The 19,287-nt window shown below is 45.9% G+C and overlaps 1 protein-coding gene across 1 annotated transcript in view; it reads left to right on the top strand.

Moving 5' to 3' along the window:
• Positions 1-11,933: 11,933 nt before the first annotated feature.
• The window catches only part of TMTC1 (transmembrane O-mannosyltransferase targeting cadherins 1), a 120,855-nt gene continuing 113,501 nt past the window's right edge, over positions 11,934-19,287 (top strand). Inside the window, exon 1 of the mRNA XM_078773604.1 lies at positions 11,934-12,205. Within this exon, the coding sequence (XP_078629730.1) occupies positions 11,934-12,205 (272 nt within the window). The remainder of the gene's footprint in view (positions 12,206-19,287) is intronic.

Raw genomic sequence — 19,287 nt, 5'->3', positions numbered from 1 at the left:
AGGACTTCGCGCACAGTGTTCGGCGCACCCTCCTTATAACCTCCGGCGGTGACGTCAGCCTCGGCACGCCACCAAACCAGAACCTCGTAGCTTCCCGCCCTTTTGCCGAACCTCCACACACCTTCCGCGTTGATTCGCGCCTTCCGCGTTGACCAATCACAGTCCTCCTGGGCGTGGTTATAGCACGTAGGGTGTAGCGTGGTCATAACCCGTGCGTGTAGCGTGCTACGCGAGGCCCAGCGGAGATGAAGCTGGCCGCGGTCCACGCGGCGGCGCCGCGAGCCGGCCCCCTTGCCTGTTCATCTTACAAAGTCATGTCAGGGAAGGGAATCATTTAGTGTTGCAATAAAGAGCCTAACTAAGTGTCTAAATGACTGCATTGCCATACGGGACAAAGGTTTGGCTACCAGGTGCGACACACAAGGGCGTTATTCTTTAATCCCTATTCTATTTAACACACGAACATCCTGGTATGTTCACAAGCAGACATCTTAACCCGACAACCAGACTATCAGAACTTATTACAAGGTAGATTCCTTACCCCTACAGACGAAGCATGCTATCTATTCAGATCTACCTGGCTCTACATATCACTACCCCACCGACATAACACAGCCCTCCACACCCCCCCCCCCCCCCTGGAACCGTAGCACCTGCAAGGTACACTGCAGGCGCTACCATTCCAGTCTTAACACTTACCGTCACACACTTAATTAACCTATGAAATAAATCAGGAGGGCTGTGGGAAGTGAGCCGGACTTCCTACCGATTCTCCTCAACATGCTAATCCCCTTAACAATCATGCAATCATGTACATTTCAAATATTTACAATGGTCTTATTCGTTGTTCCTGCGGAGGGAGGAAACAAACAACACGCAACAACTAACTTCACCACAAACGTAACCAAACTTGCAAAAATTCACAACTCTATGAACATTTATACAACCCCTGTCGACAGACCGCGTCCCCCGGTGGATGCCACAAGACACAACCTTACCTGCGGGGCCATCCCAAATGCACCCCTAAATTTCCACGGGCCCTGTCCAGATGTTACAGGTGAGTGACATGGCTCGGTGGATTTCGCCCTCATTCGTACAACACAAACCCCTTAACCACTCACTCATTCCGTCACTCCTTGCACACAAAATCATTTCAAAGCACTTATTTCACCCCCCCCTCCTAACCCCCCCCCCCCCCGGCAGGACCATGGCATTGATGTCATTCGTGTGTGCATGTCTCAACTAGGCAGCGGGGAGGTACCGCATGACAAGATGGTGGGGGCGCTTCAGGCTGTGGTGCCCACAGTCCCAAACACAAGTCAACCGACTCAAAAGTTCATTGCCCCCCTTCCCCCCCTTTACCTCTTGGCCCCGTGACAGCCCAACAGCCCCTTTCCGCCGTTACCTCGCCGGTGAGGGTCTCCACACACCAGGCTCCGTTGCCTCCTGCTTCCGCGCAGCTCCACGGGTCGCCGGGGGTCTCCTTTACCCCAGGGCGCCCAACCAGACCCTCCACCGACGAGCTCCAATTTCCAGAACCACTGGCTGCCAGGGGTAATTGCCGCAAAGGGGGGCTGCAGGCATCGCTCCTCAGAGCTTGATCCGTACCTGCGGACACACACACCTTCCCCACCCACAAGATCCCCAAAAAAATCTCCTCCCCCGCTGCCATTCAATTCTCACACATTTCAGCACAATCCCAAGCAGATGTTACAAAAAGATGTTACAAGAGTTTTGCCATGGCCTGCCACATGTGAAATCCCATTCACATTGAACCAATACATTTCCATTTCCAACACAATAATCATCACTCACTCATTTCCTCCAACCTCACGACCCATGAAAACACCAAACCTCTACACATAAACAAACGCCACCCACAAAACTCTGTGGCACACAATCCATCCCCCTCACCGGCCAAGTCATCACTCTCACCTGCCCCCAACTCCAAATTACACGTCTCCAATTTGCATAGCAAGTCCTGAAGCCTGGGACGGTAAACATCAAGGCCTTACCTCTACCTTGATGTACAGGTAACGTCCGGTTGGTCAGGTCCAAAGTGCAATCCACCCATACAATCCCAAAATTTCTCATTGGGCCTACCAAATTCTTCCAAATTTCACTTTTGTCCCCACTATACTGGCAGGTATGTGGGTCCGCATCCAACGGTGATTATCACTACACAACTACCTGTGGCCACGACAGCTCCGCACCTCTACCATGCAAGGGTCATCGGGACAAGGTGCGCAGTCAAAACGCCAACATGGCCCATGGGCGTCCATAAGGCTGCAACCCACCATCCATCCTTCGGCCCCCCTGCGAGGAACACAGCTCCACCAGCCCCAGCTGGCCAATGTGGTGAGCACCTGCTGCCACAAACACTACCGCACGCACAACCTCGGCCCTGGGGGGCACGGTCGCAGTGTGTGGCATCCCTACCCTACAGCCACGTCCCCTGCACCTCCACATCATCCCCCAGGCCACAGAACCGCAGCCCCCAGTGCTCACCCACACTTGACCACACCAAGGTCCAGTCGACAGCCATGCTCCACCAGGAGACCCACCCAGAAGACATGGTCCACACACCTCGGACACCCATAGCACCACGTTGACCCTCAGACCACACAACTACATCCCCATCACTCAGCGTCCCAAATATCGGCACAGTCGCCCACGCAACCAGGTGAAGGCTGTGGCTTGCTAATCTATCAATTTTATCACAGCCTCCAACACTCTGGTCTAGCACACCTGGATCAATAATGGTGTCACTGGGCAGTGACCACCATTTCTCTTCACAAAATTCACCCTTAAATTTGCATCTAACCCACAGATTACCCATGCCAAACATTTTTCACATTTTACTAACTCACCAAAGAAAGATGCTTTGCCATACACATGCCAGCCGAGCATGGCCCATATACTCGGCTCTTTACAACTTCCCATTCAACACTCCCATGGCCCCCTTTCCAAACCGAGAGTCCATAAATCATAACGGAACATCTGTGGAAGGTCACTCTCACACCATCACGTTCCACAGATGCCCCAATGGTTGTCCAGTAGGCTATATCCATCCCTCTCCATTCGGTTCGACCCACATCCATAGACCAGCACGGCATGGCAGGTCACCACATGCCGGCTGTCCCAGAGTCTCAGGAGGAGGGTGTCGGGCCGCTTGCCTGGGTGGACACCACATCAGGCCCAAGTTGGCCGTCCACGGTGACACCACCAAAGCGCGACCCACAACACCTCCCCCTAGTGGTCCTCAATAAATGCCATCCCAGGCTTGAGAAACCACCTCGGATCCCCTGGAAGTGTTAACCCCCACCAGGGTCCGGTGACCCTGCCGGCCCGAGCCACATGCCCGGACGGCCCCCTGACGGACAAGGGACGCCACAACCCACCAGACCCCCCATGGGGCCCCGGTCGTACCATGCCACCCATGGCTGGACCCCACATCCAAATCTCGCCAGCACAGCCCCCCAGCTGGCTGGCATTACAAAATTTCGAAAGGGGCAAATTTTCCCCGAGGCCATCTCTAATGACCTCTCCTGGTCCGAATCCCACAGCCCGGGGACCAACTCCATCCAAGGCTGCTCTAAATCAACCTCCCATTTTAATTTTATTTTAGATTTCCTTTTAAAAAATTTCACCCCCTGTGCCAAAGCGCAGCTGCAGGTAACAACCCCTACCACAGTTTGTTCTGCCCCTCCCTGCAGCTGGTCCAAATTCCCTACAGGGACCAAATCGTCGGAGGCTCGATCTCCCGACTCTCCAAGGTCCAAATACAGCCCAGTGTCAACACACTCCCCCAACTGGTCATGCAATTTCGGAGCCTCCTGTTCCCAATTGTTCTGCACGGTGAGGGTCCCCTCGGTCACCACAACCACCTCCTCGGACCGACTCACATCCTCACCCAGACTCCTTTGGGCCTGGTCAAACTTGTCCTCCATGGGACTGTCCCAGGTCCCCAGCCGCTGCATCACATCATGCTCATCATCCCCATCACCAATCAGTTCTGACCCCGACAGGCCTTCTTCCCCAATAAATACCCGGTCCGGCTCCATCACACGGACCCCCTGTAATGTTACCCCCCTCTTGCTCTGCACCACCGCCCTGGTGCTGCAAGGATTCCAATCCATCCCCCTGTTGATGTGTTGGGGCATCTACCCGATCCCGACAAACCTCCAGGCCAGCAGGTGGGAAACATTCTCCATTTACCTCTAAACATTCCAAATTTCCTTCCCCATTCAACTGTGGGCACTCCACGTTCACCTGTGGACACTCCACGTTCACCTGTTGACACTCCACATTCACCTGTTGGCATTCCCCATCTACTTGTAAGCATTCCCCATTCACCTGTAAATTTGCAGTCTCCCGTTTCAATTCGCTTGCCATTACAATTACCTGCTCCTGAGCCTCGTGCACATCTGCATGGGCCGCACTCTCTCCCATTCCCGGTGCAATTCCCAATTTTCCTTCCCACGTTCCGATTCAATTTCTGCCACCATTGGCTTCTCCTGGGCCCCATCGGCACCATTCGTTCGTCCTTCCCTCAATTCACTCGTTTGTTCCTTCAAACTATCACTCATTCCCTTCATCTCTCCCTTCAATTCATTCCTTTGGGAGTCCATTTTTCCATCCAACCCATCAATTTCATTTTCTAGTCGCTCACTGTGCTCACTCTGAGCCTCCATTTTTCCCTCCAACCGCTCACTCTGAGTATCCATTTTGTTTTCCAGCCCCCCAATTTTATTGTTCAATCCTCCCAGTTGGTCGCTAATGAATTGCATTAGGGCCTGGTCGTCTCTGGAGGCCGTCTTGATAGCGGGGGAGGTTCCACCACTACCTTCTAACCCCACTACTTCCAACTCACCCCCAATGCTTTTCCCATCTTCCATCCTCCTTTCCTCCATTTTACCGACCTCCGACATCCGCTTTGATGAAGGTTGTTTCCCGCGCGTATTTTACCTCAGGATCGAATTTAAATTTTTCGAAGCCGCGATATCACGATTCGTATGCCCAATCGACTATATAATTTATCGCTACGGACTACGAAATTTTTTCGTCCGAATGGCGGGCGTGATGTATGCCCGACCGTGTCGATGTCTCGCTGCGGACAAAAAAATTTGTCCGACGGGCCCAAATCCTCACTCTTGACACCAGATTTTTTTTTTAGGGTTCAATCCCACTACTGACTACCAGTTGTCGCTCGGAGCCTTTTGGTTAACACCAGGGCTCACGGATGGATCAGAACGGCTTTAACTGAGGTGACGACCAACTCGGATTCGGCTAGAAAACGAAGGAGGAAGAAGGGGAATGGAAGGCTGCGATAAAAGCACTTACCTGGAGCGCGCCGACCACGGCTGTGATCCTGCGGGGAAATTAATTCAAGCGAACAACCAAGATTTTGAATGGGAAAGGAAAATAATACAAGGGTTTATTACAAATAAAGGCAGGGACAGGAAAAGCACGTGCCGGTAAATCTAATTCCTAAATCGGGATCCCGCACACCAGACCTCAAACACAAACAGGGGAATGAATTTACGAAAATAACACGTTCGTTATGCAATTGTGAAATGCGTATTGGCCTTATCTGATCTTGTCGTCTTGCATCTCCAAGCTCCGCTGCACACGAAGTCCCGCCTGTTCACAGCACCACAGCACTGTGAAGGCCTGGGCCAGCTCCCACTCCAGGCTCCTCGTCGACCCCCATGAGGTCCGTGCACCGAAGATCCAACGCAGGGCTGCACGAAGCAAGCGAACTCCACTCGGGCTCGGACTCAACTCGGGCTGCCAGTCGGGAATAAAGCTGCTGAAGCTGTAACTCTCCACTCGAACAGGGCCAGGACTTGGAACTGCGCTTAGAGCTAGCGCTGCTAATCACAAGCCAGCTCTCTAGCCAACTCACAAACCAACTCTGAACTGTCGAACTCCTGAAACTGTCACTCTCCACTCAACCAGGGACAGGAATCTGAATAAAGCTCCTCACTCCGCCAGGGACAGGACTCTGAATAAAGCTCCTCACACCACCAGGGACAGGACCTCTGAATAAAGCTCCTCACTCCACTAAGGACAGGACTTCTGAATAAAGCTCTTCACTTCCCCAGGGACAGGACTTCGCTTAAAGCTCCTCACTTCACCAGGGACAGTACTTCGAATAAAACTCCTCACTCCACCAGGGACAGGACTTCGCGCACAGAGTTCGGCACGCCCTCCTTATAACCTCCGGCGGTGACGTCAGCCTCAGCGCGCCACCCAACCATAACCTCGTAGCTTCCCGCCCTTTTGCCGAATCTCTTCGCGCCTTCCGCGTTGACCAATCACAGTCCTCCTGGGCGTGGTTATAGCACGTGGCATGTAGCATGGTCATAACTCATGCATGTAGTGTGCTACGCAAGGCCCAGGAGAGATTAAGCTGGCCGCGGTCCACGCGGCGGCGCCGCGAGCCGGCCCCCTTGCCTGTTCGTCTTCCAAAGTCATGTCAGGGAAGGGAATCATTTAGTGTTGCAATAAAGAGCCTAACTGAGTTTCTAAATGAGTGCATTGCCATACAGGACAAAGGTTTGGCTACCAGGTGTGACACACAAGGGCGTTATTCTTTAATCCCTATTCTATTTAACACACGAACATCCTGGTATGTTCACAAGCAGACATCTTAACCTGACAACCAGACCAACAGAACTTATTACAAGGTAGATTCCTTACCGCGACAGACGAAGCATGCTATCGATTCAGATCTACCTGGCTCAACATATCACTACCCCACCGACATAACAATACAATGAGATGCTAAACAGAATACAATGAGGCGCTAAACAGAATACAATGAGATGCTAAACAGAATACTATGAGACGCTAAACAGAATACTAGGAGACGCTAAACAGAATACTATGAGACGCTAAACAGAATACTATGAGACGCTAAACAGAACACTATGAGATATTAAACAGAATACTATGAGACGCTAAACAGAATACAATGAGACGCTAAACAGAATACAATGAGACGCTAAACAGAATACTATGAGACATTTAACAGAATACTCTGAGACGCTAAACAGAATACTATGAGATGCCAAACAGAATACTATGAGATGCTAAACAGAATACTATGAGACACTAAACAAAATACAATGAGACACTAAACAGCATACTTTGAGATGCTAAAGATAATACGATGAGACGCTAAACAGAATACTATGAGATGCTAAACAGAATACGATGAGTCGCTAAACAGAATACTATGAGACGCTAAACAGAATACTATGAGACACTAAAAAGAATACAATGAGATGCTAAACAGAATACTATAAGGCGCTAAACAGAATACTATGAGATGCTAAACAGAATACTATAAAATGCTAAACAGAATACTGTGAGACGCTAAACAGAATACTATGAGACGCTAAACAGAATACTATGAGACGCTAAACAGAATACTATGAGACGCTAAACAGAATACTATGAGACGCTAAACAGAATACTATGAGATGCTAAACAGAATACAATGAGATGCTAAACAGAATATTATGAGATGCTGAACAGAATACTATGAGATGCTAAACAGAATACTATAAGACGCTAAACAGAATACTGTGAGACGCTAAACAGAATACAATGAGATGCTAAACAGAATACAATGAGATGCTAAACAGAATACAATGAGACGCTAAACAGTATACTATGAGACATTTAACAGAATACTATGAGACGCCAAACAGAATACTATGAGACGCTAAACGGAATACTATGAGACGCTAAACAGAATACGATGAGACGCTAAACAGAATATGATGAGATGCTAAATAGAATACTATGAGACGCTAAAGAGTGGTTTCAGAGATATAATTATTTAATATTTTCTATTAATCCAATATGGCTGACAAACTATGTGACCTATGATGTCATAAATTCAATATTTCAATACAAATGGGCCACAGATCATGTGCATGCAATTTCATATTTTTAGGATAAGGAATTCGATTAAAACATTTTTGGCTGGTATACAACTTCACCTATGATGTCATCATTATTATGCTTTTGTTCCACATTGGGAGTACTTGACAATGTGCCTAGTTTCAATTTTTTACATTCAGCGGTTTCCAAGAAATATTTTATTATTATTTGCTTATAATCCAAGATGGCTGCCATACCACGTCACCTATGACATGACAATTTTCAAAAAAAACATTCTGCATGGGTGTCACTTCTACCCTGAAAGTTTCCTCTCAATCGGACATGTGGTTGCTGAGAAATACGAGGTTTATCCCGCACGGACGGACGTACAACCCGAAAACATAATGCTTCCGGCGACTTTGTCGGTGCAGGGATATAAATATTTTTTACATATTTCAAGTTATTTACAGATACATCTCTCATATAAATGTGTTGCTATCCCCATGAAATAATATCTTTCTTGAGATGGTTTGGAAATTTATCCTCTAAAAATTATTTGAAGTCATATATTAATTAGTTTTTTTCACACCAATTAAAATGCACACCAAATCCATACATTAAATTTCTTTTTTACATTTGTCATGTTATTTAAAGATAAATATCTCATATAAATGTGTTGTCATCTCCATGAAATTAAAGCTTTCTTAAAATGTCTTCCTCGAAATCATTTTGGAAATTTCTCCACTAAAAATAATTTGAGGTCATATATTAATTTAGTTTTCTTTCACACCAATTAAAATGCACACCAAAGCCATCCATTAAACTTCTTTTTTTACATATTTCAAGCTATTTACAGATGCATCTCTCATATAAATGTGTTGTTATCCCCATGAAATAATATCTTTCTTGAAATAGTTTGGAAATTTCACCACTAAATATTATTTGAAGTCATATAATAATTAGTTTTTTTCACACCAATTAAAATGCACACCAAAACCTCCATTAAATTTCTTTTTTACACATTTCATGTTATTTAAAGATAAATATCTCATATAAATGTGTTGTGATCCCCATGAAATAAAATCTTTCTTAAAATGTGTTCTTGAAATAATTTGGAAATTTCTCCACTAAAACTTATTTTAAGTCATATATTAATTAGTTTTTTTCACCCCAATTAAAATGCACACCAAGCCAACCGTTAAATTTCTTTTTTACATATTTCAAGCTATTTACAGATGCATCTCCCTTATAAATGTGTTGTTATCCCCATGAAATAATATTGTCGCGTAACCGTGATTAACACCACAGTTACGGATGACCGATTTGCGAGACTTTAACTCCCGAGGCGAACACTCAATGGCGGACTCAAGTTCAACACCAACGCACGGAATGGCGGGACGCAGCGAAGGCTCCGCAACCTTATCTATTAAAATCAAACACCCAGGAAAACTGCGTTCAGATATTATGTACAAAAAGTAATATAAGGGTTTATTAAGAAAAGTAAAGCCAGTGAAAAAGCCCGCCGGTAAATCTAATAACTCTAATCGGGACGTCCCCACACGACAGACAGCAAACACAAACGAGGGAGATTAATTACGAAAATAACACGTCTTGTAAAATGTACACAAGGAGCTCGGCTTATCTGTCTTTGTCGTCTTGTATTGTTTGCCGTCCACCCCGGCACCGCTCGGCCCCGATGCACCCACGAGGCCTTGCTCCACCAGGCTCCGATCCTCTCGCCGCCCACCAGGTCCGTGCACCACGCTCCAAAGCACCCAACGCAAGCCAGCAGCTTCACACGAGGTCGATCCCCACACAAAGCACGAAGACAGGACCGGAGAGAACGCAGGTGGGACTGCACGTCTCGTCCTTCCAACTCGCTTCTCAATTGCTCACTGCCAAGCTCGAACTCGACTGCGACTGCCCGAAATGGCGTGTCCTCTCCAACTCCAACTGGCGAACTAACTCCGTGTGACTTGCGACTCAACTCTCTGGTGCCTGCCTGCGTCTGCCACGAACTCAACTCAACTTCGCGAACTCAACTGCCGAAATGGCGTTCGACCGTCGCCTATATTGGTGGCCGATGACGTCACATTGGCGCACTCCTCAGCCAATCATAGCCTCCCAACTCGCCCAGGTCACGCCCTCTGCGGCATGCGACTCCTGACATCTCCCGTCCGTGACCCCGCGGTCCTGGCATAACACGTGCCGGCCAGGTTTGTAGGCCTTTGGAGGTGTACACGGTGGCGGCCAATTGTGGTGGTGTTTTTGACCTGGTTTCCTGTCAATTTAATACGAAGTCCTTGTCAGGGAAAGGGGATTATTTAATGTTGCGCTAAGGACCTAACTAATGTTTATGTGGTTTGCAGTGCCATAAAGGACAAAGGTTTGATTACTAGGTGATACTCACAGGGGCGTTACCTTTAATCCCTCACTATTTAACACTCGAATCTCCAGGTAGATCCACAATCATACATCTTACCCCGACAAACGCCTAAACATCAAGAACTTATTACATGTAGAGTCCCTGTCACGACAGCCGAATACCTACCTATTCAGATCTACCTAGCTCTAGATGTTGCATTACCAAATTCATAACAATATCTTTCTTCCAATAGTTTGAAAATTTCTCCACTAAAACTTATTTGAAGTCATATATTAATTCGTTTTTTTCACACCAATTAAAATGCACACCAAAGCCATACATTAAATTTCTTTCTTTTTTTACATATTTCATGTTATTTAAAGATAAATATCTCATATAAATGTGTTGTCATCTCCATGAAATAATAGCTTTCTTAAAATGTCTTTCTAGAAATAATTTTGGAAATTTCTCCACTAAAAATAATTTGAGGTCATATATTAATTTAGTTTTCTTTCACACCAATTAAAATGCACACCAAAGCCAGCCATTAAACTTTTTTTTACATATTTCAAGCTATTTACAGATGCATCTCTCATATAAATGTGTTGTTATCCCCATGAAATAATATCTTTCTTAAAATGTGTTTCTTGAGATGGTTTGGAAATTTCTCCACTAAAAATAATTTGACGTCATATATTAATTAGTTTTTTCACACCAATTAAAATGCACACCAAGCCAACCGTTAAATTTCTTTTTTACATATTTCAAGCTATTTACAGATGCATCTCCCTTATAAATGTGTTGTTATCCCCATGAAATAATATCTTTCTTCCAATAGTTTGAAAATTTCTCCACTAAAACTTATTTGAAGTCATATATTAATTCATTTTTTTCACACCAATTAAAATGCACACCAAAGCCATCCATTAAATTTCTTTCTTTTTTTACATATTTCATGTTATTTAAAGATAAATCTCTCATATAAATGTGTTGTTATCCCCATGAAATAATCTTTCTTAAAATTTGTTGCTTGAAATGGTTTGGAAATTTCGCCATTAAAATAATTTGACGTCATATATTAATTTAATTTTCTTTTACACCAATTAAAATGCACACCAAAAGCACTACACATATCGTCACTGTATTTGAACTGTGATCTTTGAGGAAACAAATAAAAATCGATTTCATCTTGCTACCTGCTCCGAATCTGGAAGCAGCGGTGATGCCACCTTCTCGTTTTGAGAAATGTTCACCAATGACGTCGGATCAACTCACAATATTACTAACCTAGCGCAGCCTTTGGAAAAAAGGAAAGACAAGGAAAGTTAAGGTAAATGGATGAAACAAAATAAAATATGGGAATGTGCGACAATACATAAAAGGAGATTGGAAAAGAAGGATGCTGCAAACCTTAAAATCCATTTATCTCCCTTTTTTTTTGCCATCCGTCCATATTTTCCTTGAAGATCATAATTTTGTTGAAGATTTGCATGGATTCCTGGAATCATTTTTTTTGCTGACACCACCTCTGCTCGAGTCAATACTGCTCTCCGCCTGTCCCGCGCCATAACGCGCCCCCTCCCGCGAACGCATGCGCGGCGCGGGCACGCGCACCGACCCGTGCCGCGCCGGAGCCCGTGCGGCCGGACCCTCATCCTCGAGGCCGGGAGGCATGAGGGCCTCGAGGGAGCGCCGAACGAGCTCCGCGGGTGCCTCGGAATTCTGGACGAGCGCCGTGCAATGCGTCACGGTGTCGGTGCTTTGCTACTGCAACAGCCTTCGCGGAGACTTCGTGCACGACGACACGTTCGCCATCGTGGGAAACCCCGACGCGTGGCCCGGGTCGCCTCTTGCGCGGCTCTTCGGCAACGATTTCTGGGGGAAACCGCTCACCGACTCCCGGAGCCACAAGTCGTACCGGCCGTTGTGCGTGCTCACGTTCCGGTGCGTCTAGGGACGGGTCCGGAGAGGGAGGGGGGGGGTTACAAGGACAGGGGGTGTAGGGGGTGCTTGGCTCGAGACCGCTTCGCGCGTAAATTCTTTTTCTAACATAAGAGGTCGAGGCTGTAACATCGTTTACATGTTCGTATGTATTAAACGTCAGATTGCGATGGATCTAGCGTATTTGAAAGGTCGATCAAAAGGTCAGATTGAATTAACGATCTGGGATCTGGCAAAGCGTCGGCGGATCGACACCTTTTCCCGCGCACAAGTGCATTCTCGCAAGAAGGATGCACATAAATGGATGCAAATTGCGAAATAACTCGACGATACCCGGTCGGAATGTACAATGAGCCATCTTAGCTCCATATTGACAAACCTGATCCCGAACCCGAACACCAACAAACCGGAGATTGGGACTGGGGCAGATTTACACGATTACATCATGATCCCTGCCAATGACGTCATGCTATTCCGCGGGTCGTCGTGCGCGCACCTCTGACCCGTAGCCCAATTCCGACAGAACCATTTAAACTCTGCCATCGAAGTCTCAGATGTAATCCGTGGTCGACACTTCGTGACCTTTAACCTCTGCTCTAATGATATAGATTTAATACGTACCAACCTCTCAGGATCTAAAACTTTCCGAGGGGTGGTCACAAAGTCTGTGACCTCTACTAAAGATAAAATATTAAAATTAAGCTAATTACTTATTTTTATTAAATAGGTACGATTGAACGTGATAGCAGGTAATGGGAGTAATACAAGACTATAGTTACCTTCACCACCCAAGATGGATGGACGTTATGTTTTCACCCCTGTCCGTTTGTTTGTGAACAGGGTATCTCAAAGAGTTGTGGACGAATTCGGACGAAACATGGTGGACAGGTTGGGTATGTGACAAGGACGAAATTATTCGATTTAGGTAAAGATTCTCATCCGGATCCGGATACTTCAATTTTTTTAATTCCCTATAGTATTTCTTCATCATTGAGTGATAGGACAAAAAAACCTATACATATATACACGAGCACGGTATCATTTATGAACAATAATGGCTAAAATAGTTGCACTCTAAGTAGAAGCCTTAATAATTTTTAAGAGAATGATCGATTTCCTGACTGCCCGGACAATAGCCGGCGAAGCCGGTGTTGTGAATGAACGCGTACGTATTATGTTGAAAGGCCAGATTTTGCTGGATCCTTTGAGAATTTCGAAGCTTTGACGCACCAAATCGCTCCATGGAGGCCGCCATCTTGCGGATGCGGAATATGCATAAATAATTGTGAAAAAGTTCAACAGAGGCTTTGGCTTCGCCGGCTCCTTGCGGCTTTGCAGTAGGCTCATATTAACCCCCATATTTAGGAAGTTGTGGACACCTCATGCTATATTTGGTTGCCCAATATTTTTTTTAACTTCAGACCTTCCTGAACAATACTCCAGAGGGCAACCCTCTGAGGTCAGCGTACCTCACTGTGAAAATTGCGTTTACATTTACACCGCGGATATCCGAGAGCCAATTCAGCGATGTACGCATTTCCCCCCATACATTCAACAACAATAATGCTACCAATAACAATTTGGTATCAAAATGACCAGAATGTGAGGAATGAAAAATGAATGATCGTTTTAAGGCCATTTTTACCCGCTAGAGCAGGGGGTTAGCCTTGCGGGCCCCATGACCTCATGGTTCCATTTTTGAGGCAATGGGTCCTGACGCCAACCCTTAGTCGCCTCTTACGATGCGCAAGGATACGGTGTACCTATTCTAAATCAGGAGACACACCGGGATCATTCATCCCAGCAAGCTGGTACTCAATTTGCCGACCTCGGAAGGATGACAGGCTGAGTCAACCCCCCTGGCGTTAATTCAGCGATCGACCGGGATTTCAAACTCAGGATCCTAGGATCCCAAGCCTGCACCCTAACCGCTAAGCCAACATCAGGCTTTACCAGAATGAAGAGGCACATTCCATAAAATAAAGAAAATGTAGATATATTATGTTTTATTCGAATGACAGACACAATAATCTAAAATCATCCCTATTCAACCCTCAATCGCACCACATATACAGGTTTCCGATGAGATCCGATATTCACAGAAATTTTAATGATAATTCAACCTTACCCCCTTATTTTGGGTGCGATGTCGGAATGTTGAATCGTCATCGATTTCTCACAAGGTGCATGTCAGGTGGCTGTCATCAGTGTATTACATTTTTATCTCTATTTACAGGTATGTGCCATTGTGTATTCATGTAATATTTTAGATAATATGTGTTGTGAGCTAATTGATTTCGTTCCGTTAGTATTTATACAAGCCGGAGCACCCATGCATTTGGGAGATGTCCAGACTGCATTTTTGGCCTGCGGACATCGAACATCGATCCGGGCCTATGAACACCAATCTTTGGATCAGCTGGGGATTACTACCAAAGCATGTATCACACAAATTACTACCTGAAGCAATGGCAAAACTACACTGGGAGTCATTTGAAGAATGGTACATTAAAGGAGATGCTGATATTCACTTCCTGAAGGAACTTGTTGGCGACTTGGAAAGCCTCTACAACATCCTAGAAAAGAAGCACACTGGTGGACCATGCATCATTGAGCCAAGCCTCCCATGGAAGTCCTTATTCAAGCTGCAGGAACTGATCGACCTCCATGAGCAAGACTGGAGAAGACACTTTGTCTAGAGAAGCTACATCAAGACGATTGACATTCTTCTTCGCTTCACATCTGCTCAGCGGACAGGCAATTGGGAACAGATCTTGGCAGAAGCCGGAAATATGCTGCTGCAGGTCATCACAACTATAGTTATTTTCTTCCACTGTACCTGCAAGAAATGAACAACTTGAAGGTCACAGCACCAAAAGTGTGACAATACTTCATGAAGGGCACTTTGTTGTGAGAATAAATGCAGGGTCTTTCAATGCTGTACAAACTGACTTGTCCCTTGAGCAGACTTACAACAGGGACGTGAAGGAGCACACCAGTGGTTTGACTGGTTTAGCACTGGATGCCAAAGCAAGAACCAAGTGGTTGCACCCAAAACTGGTGTCTTCTGAAGTTCCATCACAGTTCAAATGAATGATGAACATTCCAATGAGCAATAGTGATTATCCGCACCATGAGGAAGGAAAACCCAAAACTGTTGATGACATAATTGAGCATATCACACAGAACATGATCAACCCTTTTCAAGTCAACTCTAACAACATACTTACATAGCAACAGGACAGGCAGCAACTGAAGTCATCAAGAACGGCCGAACAAACGCTCAGCAAATTGGGAAGAACGAGGTAGACACATGTTTGAAGCAAAACTTAAAGAAAGTGAATAAAAGTTATGCTTCACACACAAGAAGAAATGCAAACTTGGTGGACCTGTTGGGTGTCTGACAAGGACGATTCGATTAGATTTTGGTGAAGATCTGAATATGAAATCGGATATGAGAATTATTTAATGTTTTTAAGTGATTCTTCACCATTGGGAGATTGGGCCAAAAACGATACATACAGAATATCTCAAAAAGTTGTGGACGGATTTGGACGAAACTTGGTGGACCTGATGAGTGTCTGACAAGGACAAATAGATTCGTTATTGGTGAAGATCTGAATATGGATTCGGATATGAGAATTATTTAAAATTTTAAGTAAATCTTCACCATTGGGAGATAGGGCCAAACACTATACATTGCGGGATATCTCAGAAAGTTATGGATGGATTTGGACGAAACTTGGTGGACAGGTTGGGTGTGTGACAAGGAAGAAACGATTCAATTTTGGTGAAGATCTGAATATGTATTCGGATAGGATAATTATTTAATTTTTGAAGTGATTCTTCACCATTGAGTGATATGGCCAACCAGGTGGAGGTTTGCTCTCTACTGAGTGCCGTTCTAGTTGTGGATGCAATGAGCTTCATCCAACATCAGTTTCTTGAAGGCGAAACATTCAATTAGTACAAAGCCAGACTTATGCGCAAGCTCATGTGTACACTTCCAGCCAACTGCATCAGTGTCCATTTCCCCAGGGATAGGTATACAACAACAACAACAACAACAACATGCATTTTAAGGCCATTTTCCCTGCTAGAGCGGGGGTTAGCCTTGCGGTCCCCATGACAATATTCTCCATTTTGCCCTATTTTCTGCATCTCTCCTTGTTAACCCCCTTGCCCGCATTTCTTCTTCCACCATCTTTAGCCAAGTCTTTCTCGGTCTTCCCCATCCTCTACTTCCTTCTACATTAATTTCCATCACTCTTCTCAACCAGTCACTTTCATCCTTCCTCAACACATGACCAAACCATCTCAACCTGTTCCTCTTCACAGCATCAATCACAGGCAATATTCCCATCATCTTTCGCAATTCATCATTTGTCTTCCTCTCTCTCAACGATACTCTGCACATCCATCGAACCATTCGCATTTCCACCCTTTCCAGCCTTCGTTGCTGCTCTACGTTCATTACCCATGTCTCGCTCCCATAAATCATAACACTTCTCACACATGCAGCATACACCTTTCCCTTCAGCTTCAGCGACACTCTCCTCCTCATCAGCACACCACTCAGTTCCCGAAACTTCTTCCATGCACATCTCACTCGAGCAACCGTTGCCGAGTCTGATCCACCTTCTCCATTCAGCATGTCTCCGAGGTAGCAAAAATTTTTCACACCTTCCAGCTTCACACCGTCTCCAAGATCCAACTCAACATTTCCTCCATCTGCAGCTCCCTCTGTGCACACCTTACATTTGAATGTAGCTGCCACACTGGTAAATGACCCTCTCAGACCACTACATTTTTGATGAACCCACTCAGCGCACATTGTACATTGAATGGAGTTCACTCCGACACCCTTCCTGCACACAGCACACGGCCACTTCCCAGTTCTTTCCACCTCACCACATGCTTTACCACTTGCCATCACCTTCGTCTTTCCGATATTCACCTTCAGACCTTTTGTCTCCATACATTCCTTCCACTTGTTCATCTTTTCCTTCAGTCCATCCATACTTTCCGCAATCAACACCAGATCATCTGCATACAACAACTCCCACGGTAAACCCTCCTTTACGTTCTGAGCCAGCACCTCCATCACAGCTACAAATAGTAGTGGACTTAGTACCGACCCCTCATGCACTCCCACCTTCACCTCAAACTCACCACTGTTCCCGTCCTAAGTCCTTACAGCTGTGCGTGCTCTTTTGTACATTGCCATCACTACTCTGATCAACCATTCCTCCACTCCTAACTTCCTCAATGCCCATGTCAATACATTGCGTGGAACCCTATCGAATGCTTTCTCGAGATCAACAAACCCAAAAAACAACTTCTTCCTCTTCTCCATGTACTTCTCCTGCAACTGCCTCACAATGAAAAGCGCATCTGTCGTTCCTCTTCCTGGCATAAATCCAAACTGCATTTCGTCGATCTTCACTTTCTTCCTTATCCTCCTCTCCAACACCCTTTCCAATACCTTCATTCCATGCTCCAATAACTTTATCGCTCGGTACGAGCCACACTCCAGAGGGTCACCTTTCCCCTTGTATAGAGGAACGAGGGTACTCAGTTCCCAATCAACTGGAATGTGGCCTTCTTTCACCACCAGATTACAGATCTCTGTCATTCTCTTCACACCCCAACTTCCTGCTGCCTTCAACATATCTCCCACAACTCCTGTCGGCCCTCCCGCTTTTCCACTCTTCATTGCTTTTATCGCTTCCTCAACTTCCTTCTCAGTTATCTTCTCTGCCGGTCCTAAAACTGGGTTACTCTCTATGTTGCCATCCCATTCATTCTCTGTATTCAACAGCATTTCCATATATATTTTCCATCTTCCTTTAATTCCATCTGGGTCGACAACGATTTGTCCCAGTTCATCCTTCAAGCAACTCACCCCCATCACATCACACCTCTCTTTCGCTATGTGCTTTGCAATCCTGAATACTGCTTTCTGACCCTCTTCCGAATCCAAGCGTTCTCCGAACATTTTCCTACATGCCTCCTGCGCCTTTGCTACCTCTTTCTTTGCAGCCTTCCTGGCTGCCTTATAACTTTCATGCTCTGCTGTTTCTCCTCCCGTACCCTTCGCCTTCTGCCACTCCTTGAACTTCTTCCTCTTCTCGTCAATCCTCTTTCCAACTTCATCATCCCACCACCATGTTTCCGAGTGCCTTGGTGGTCCTTTTGTCCATCCACATACCTCACCAACTGCTCCCAACAGACTCGCTTTCATTGACATCCAACCACTTTCAAGCTCAACCACATCATCCTCTACCCTACTCAGCCTCTCTTTTAATGCCTCCCTTACTGTCACCTCTTTCAACCTCCACACCTTCATTCTTGGTTGGTACTTCACCCGCCGCGCTCTCCTCGCACCTTTCACCCTTATGTCGCAGACAACCAAGTGGTGCTGTGAAACAGCCTCCTCCCCCGGGATCACCTTTGTGTCCCGGAGGTGCCCCCTATCTCGCCTACGCACCATCAGGTAGTCAACGGTTGTCGTCGACCCACCTGACGTGTATGTAACAAGCTTATTATCCTCTTTCTGGAATTGAGTATTACAAATCAACAAATCAGCGCCATCAGCAAACTCCAAAATCCTTTCACCTTCTCCATTTCTCACACCAGAAGGTGAAAGGATTTGGTGTGAGAAATGGAGAAGGTGAAAGGATTTTGGAGTTTGCTGATGGAGCTGATTTGCTGATCCCAGGGATAGGTATGACCATGTAGAATCTACAAAAGGACTAGTGTGACAACGACAGAGTGCCCACAAACCTCACAGAGAGAATGAGATCAGTGGGTGCCTGATAATGAGCTGGCATAGCTTCTGGGCCTCAGTGACTGCAACCTCCAGCCTTTCCTTCATGTCTTCTCTGGAAAAGATGGCACAAATTTCATCTCCGACATTGGCAAGACCAGGGTCCTGCAGTTTCGTCACCAAACACGCTGTGAAGTTCTTGCAAGATGTGGGGAAAGCGACAACTTAGAGGTGACAGATTAAATCATAAGAGCAGCGAGGAACCTGTTGATGGCATTACAGTCACGTGAAAAAGTAAGTACACCCCATGTAAAGT

The sequence above is a fragment of the Myxine glutinosa genome, chromosome 3 (genome assembly GCF_964187855.1).
Source record: "Myxine glutinosa chromosome 3, kmMyxGlut1.1, whole genome shotgun sequence".
Lineage (NCBI taxonomy): Eukaryota > Metazoa > Chordata > Myxini > Myxiniformes > Myxinidae > Myxine > Myxine glutinosa.
The sequence above is the reverse complement of the archived record's forward strand: the minus strand, read 5'-3'. Positions and strand labels throughout refer to the sequence as shown.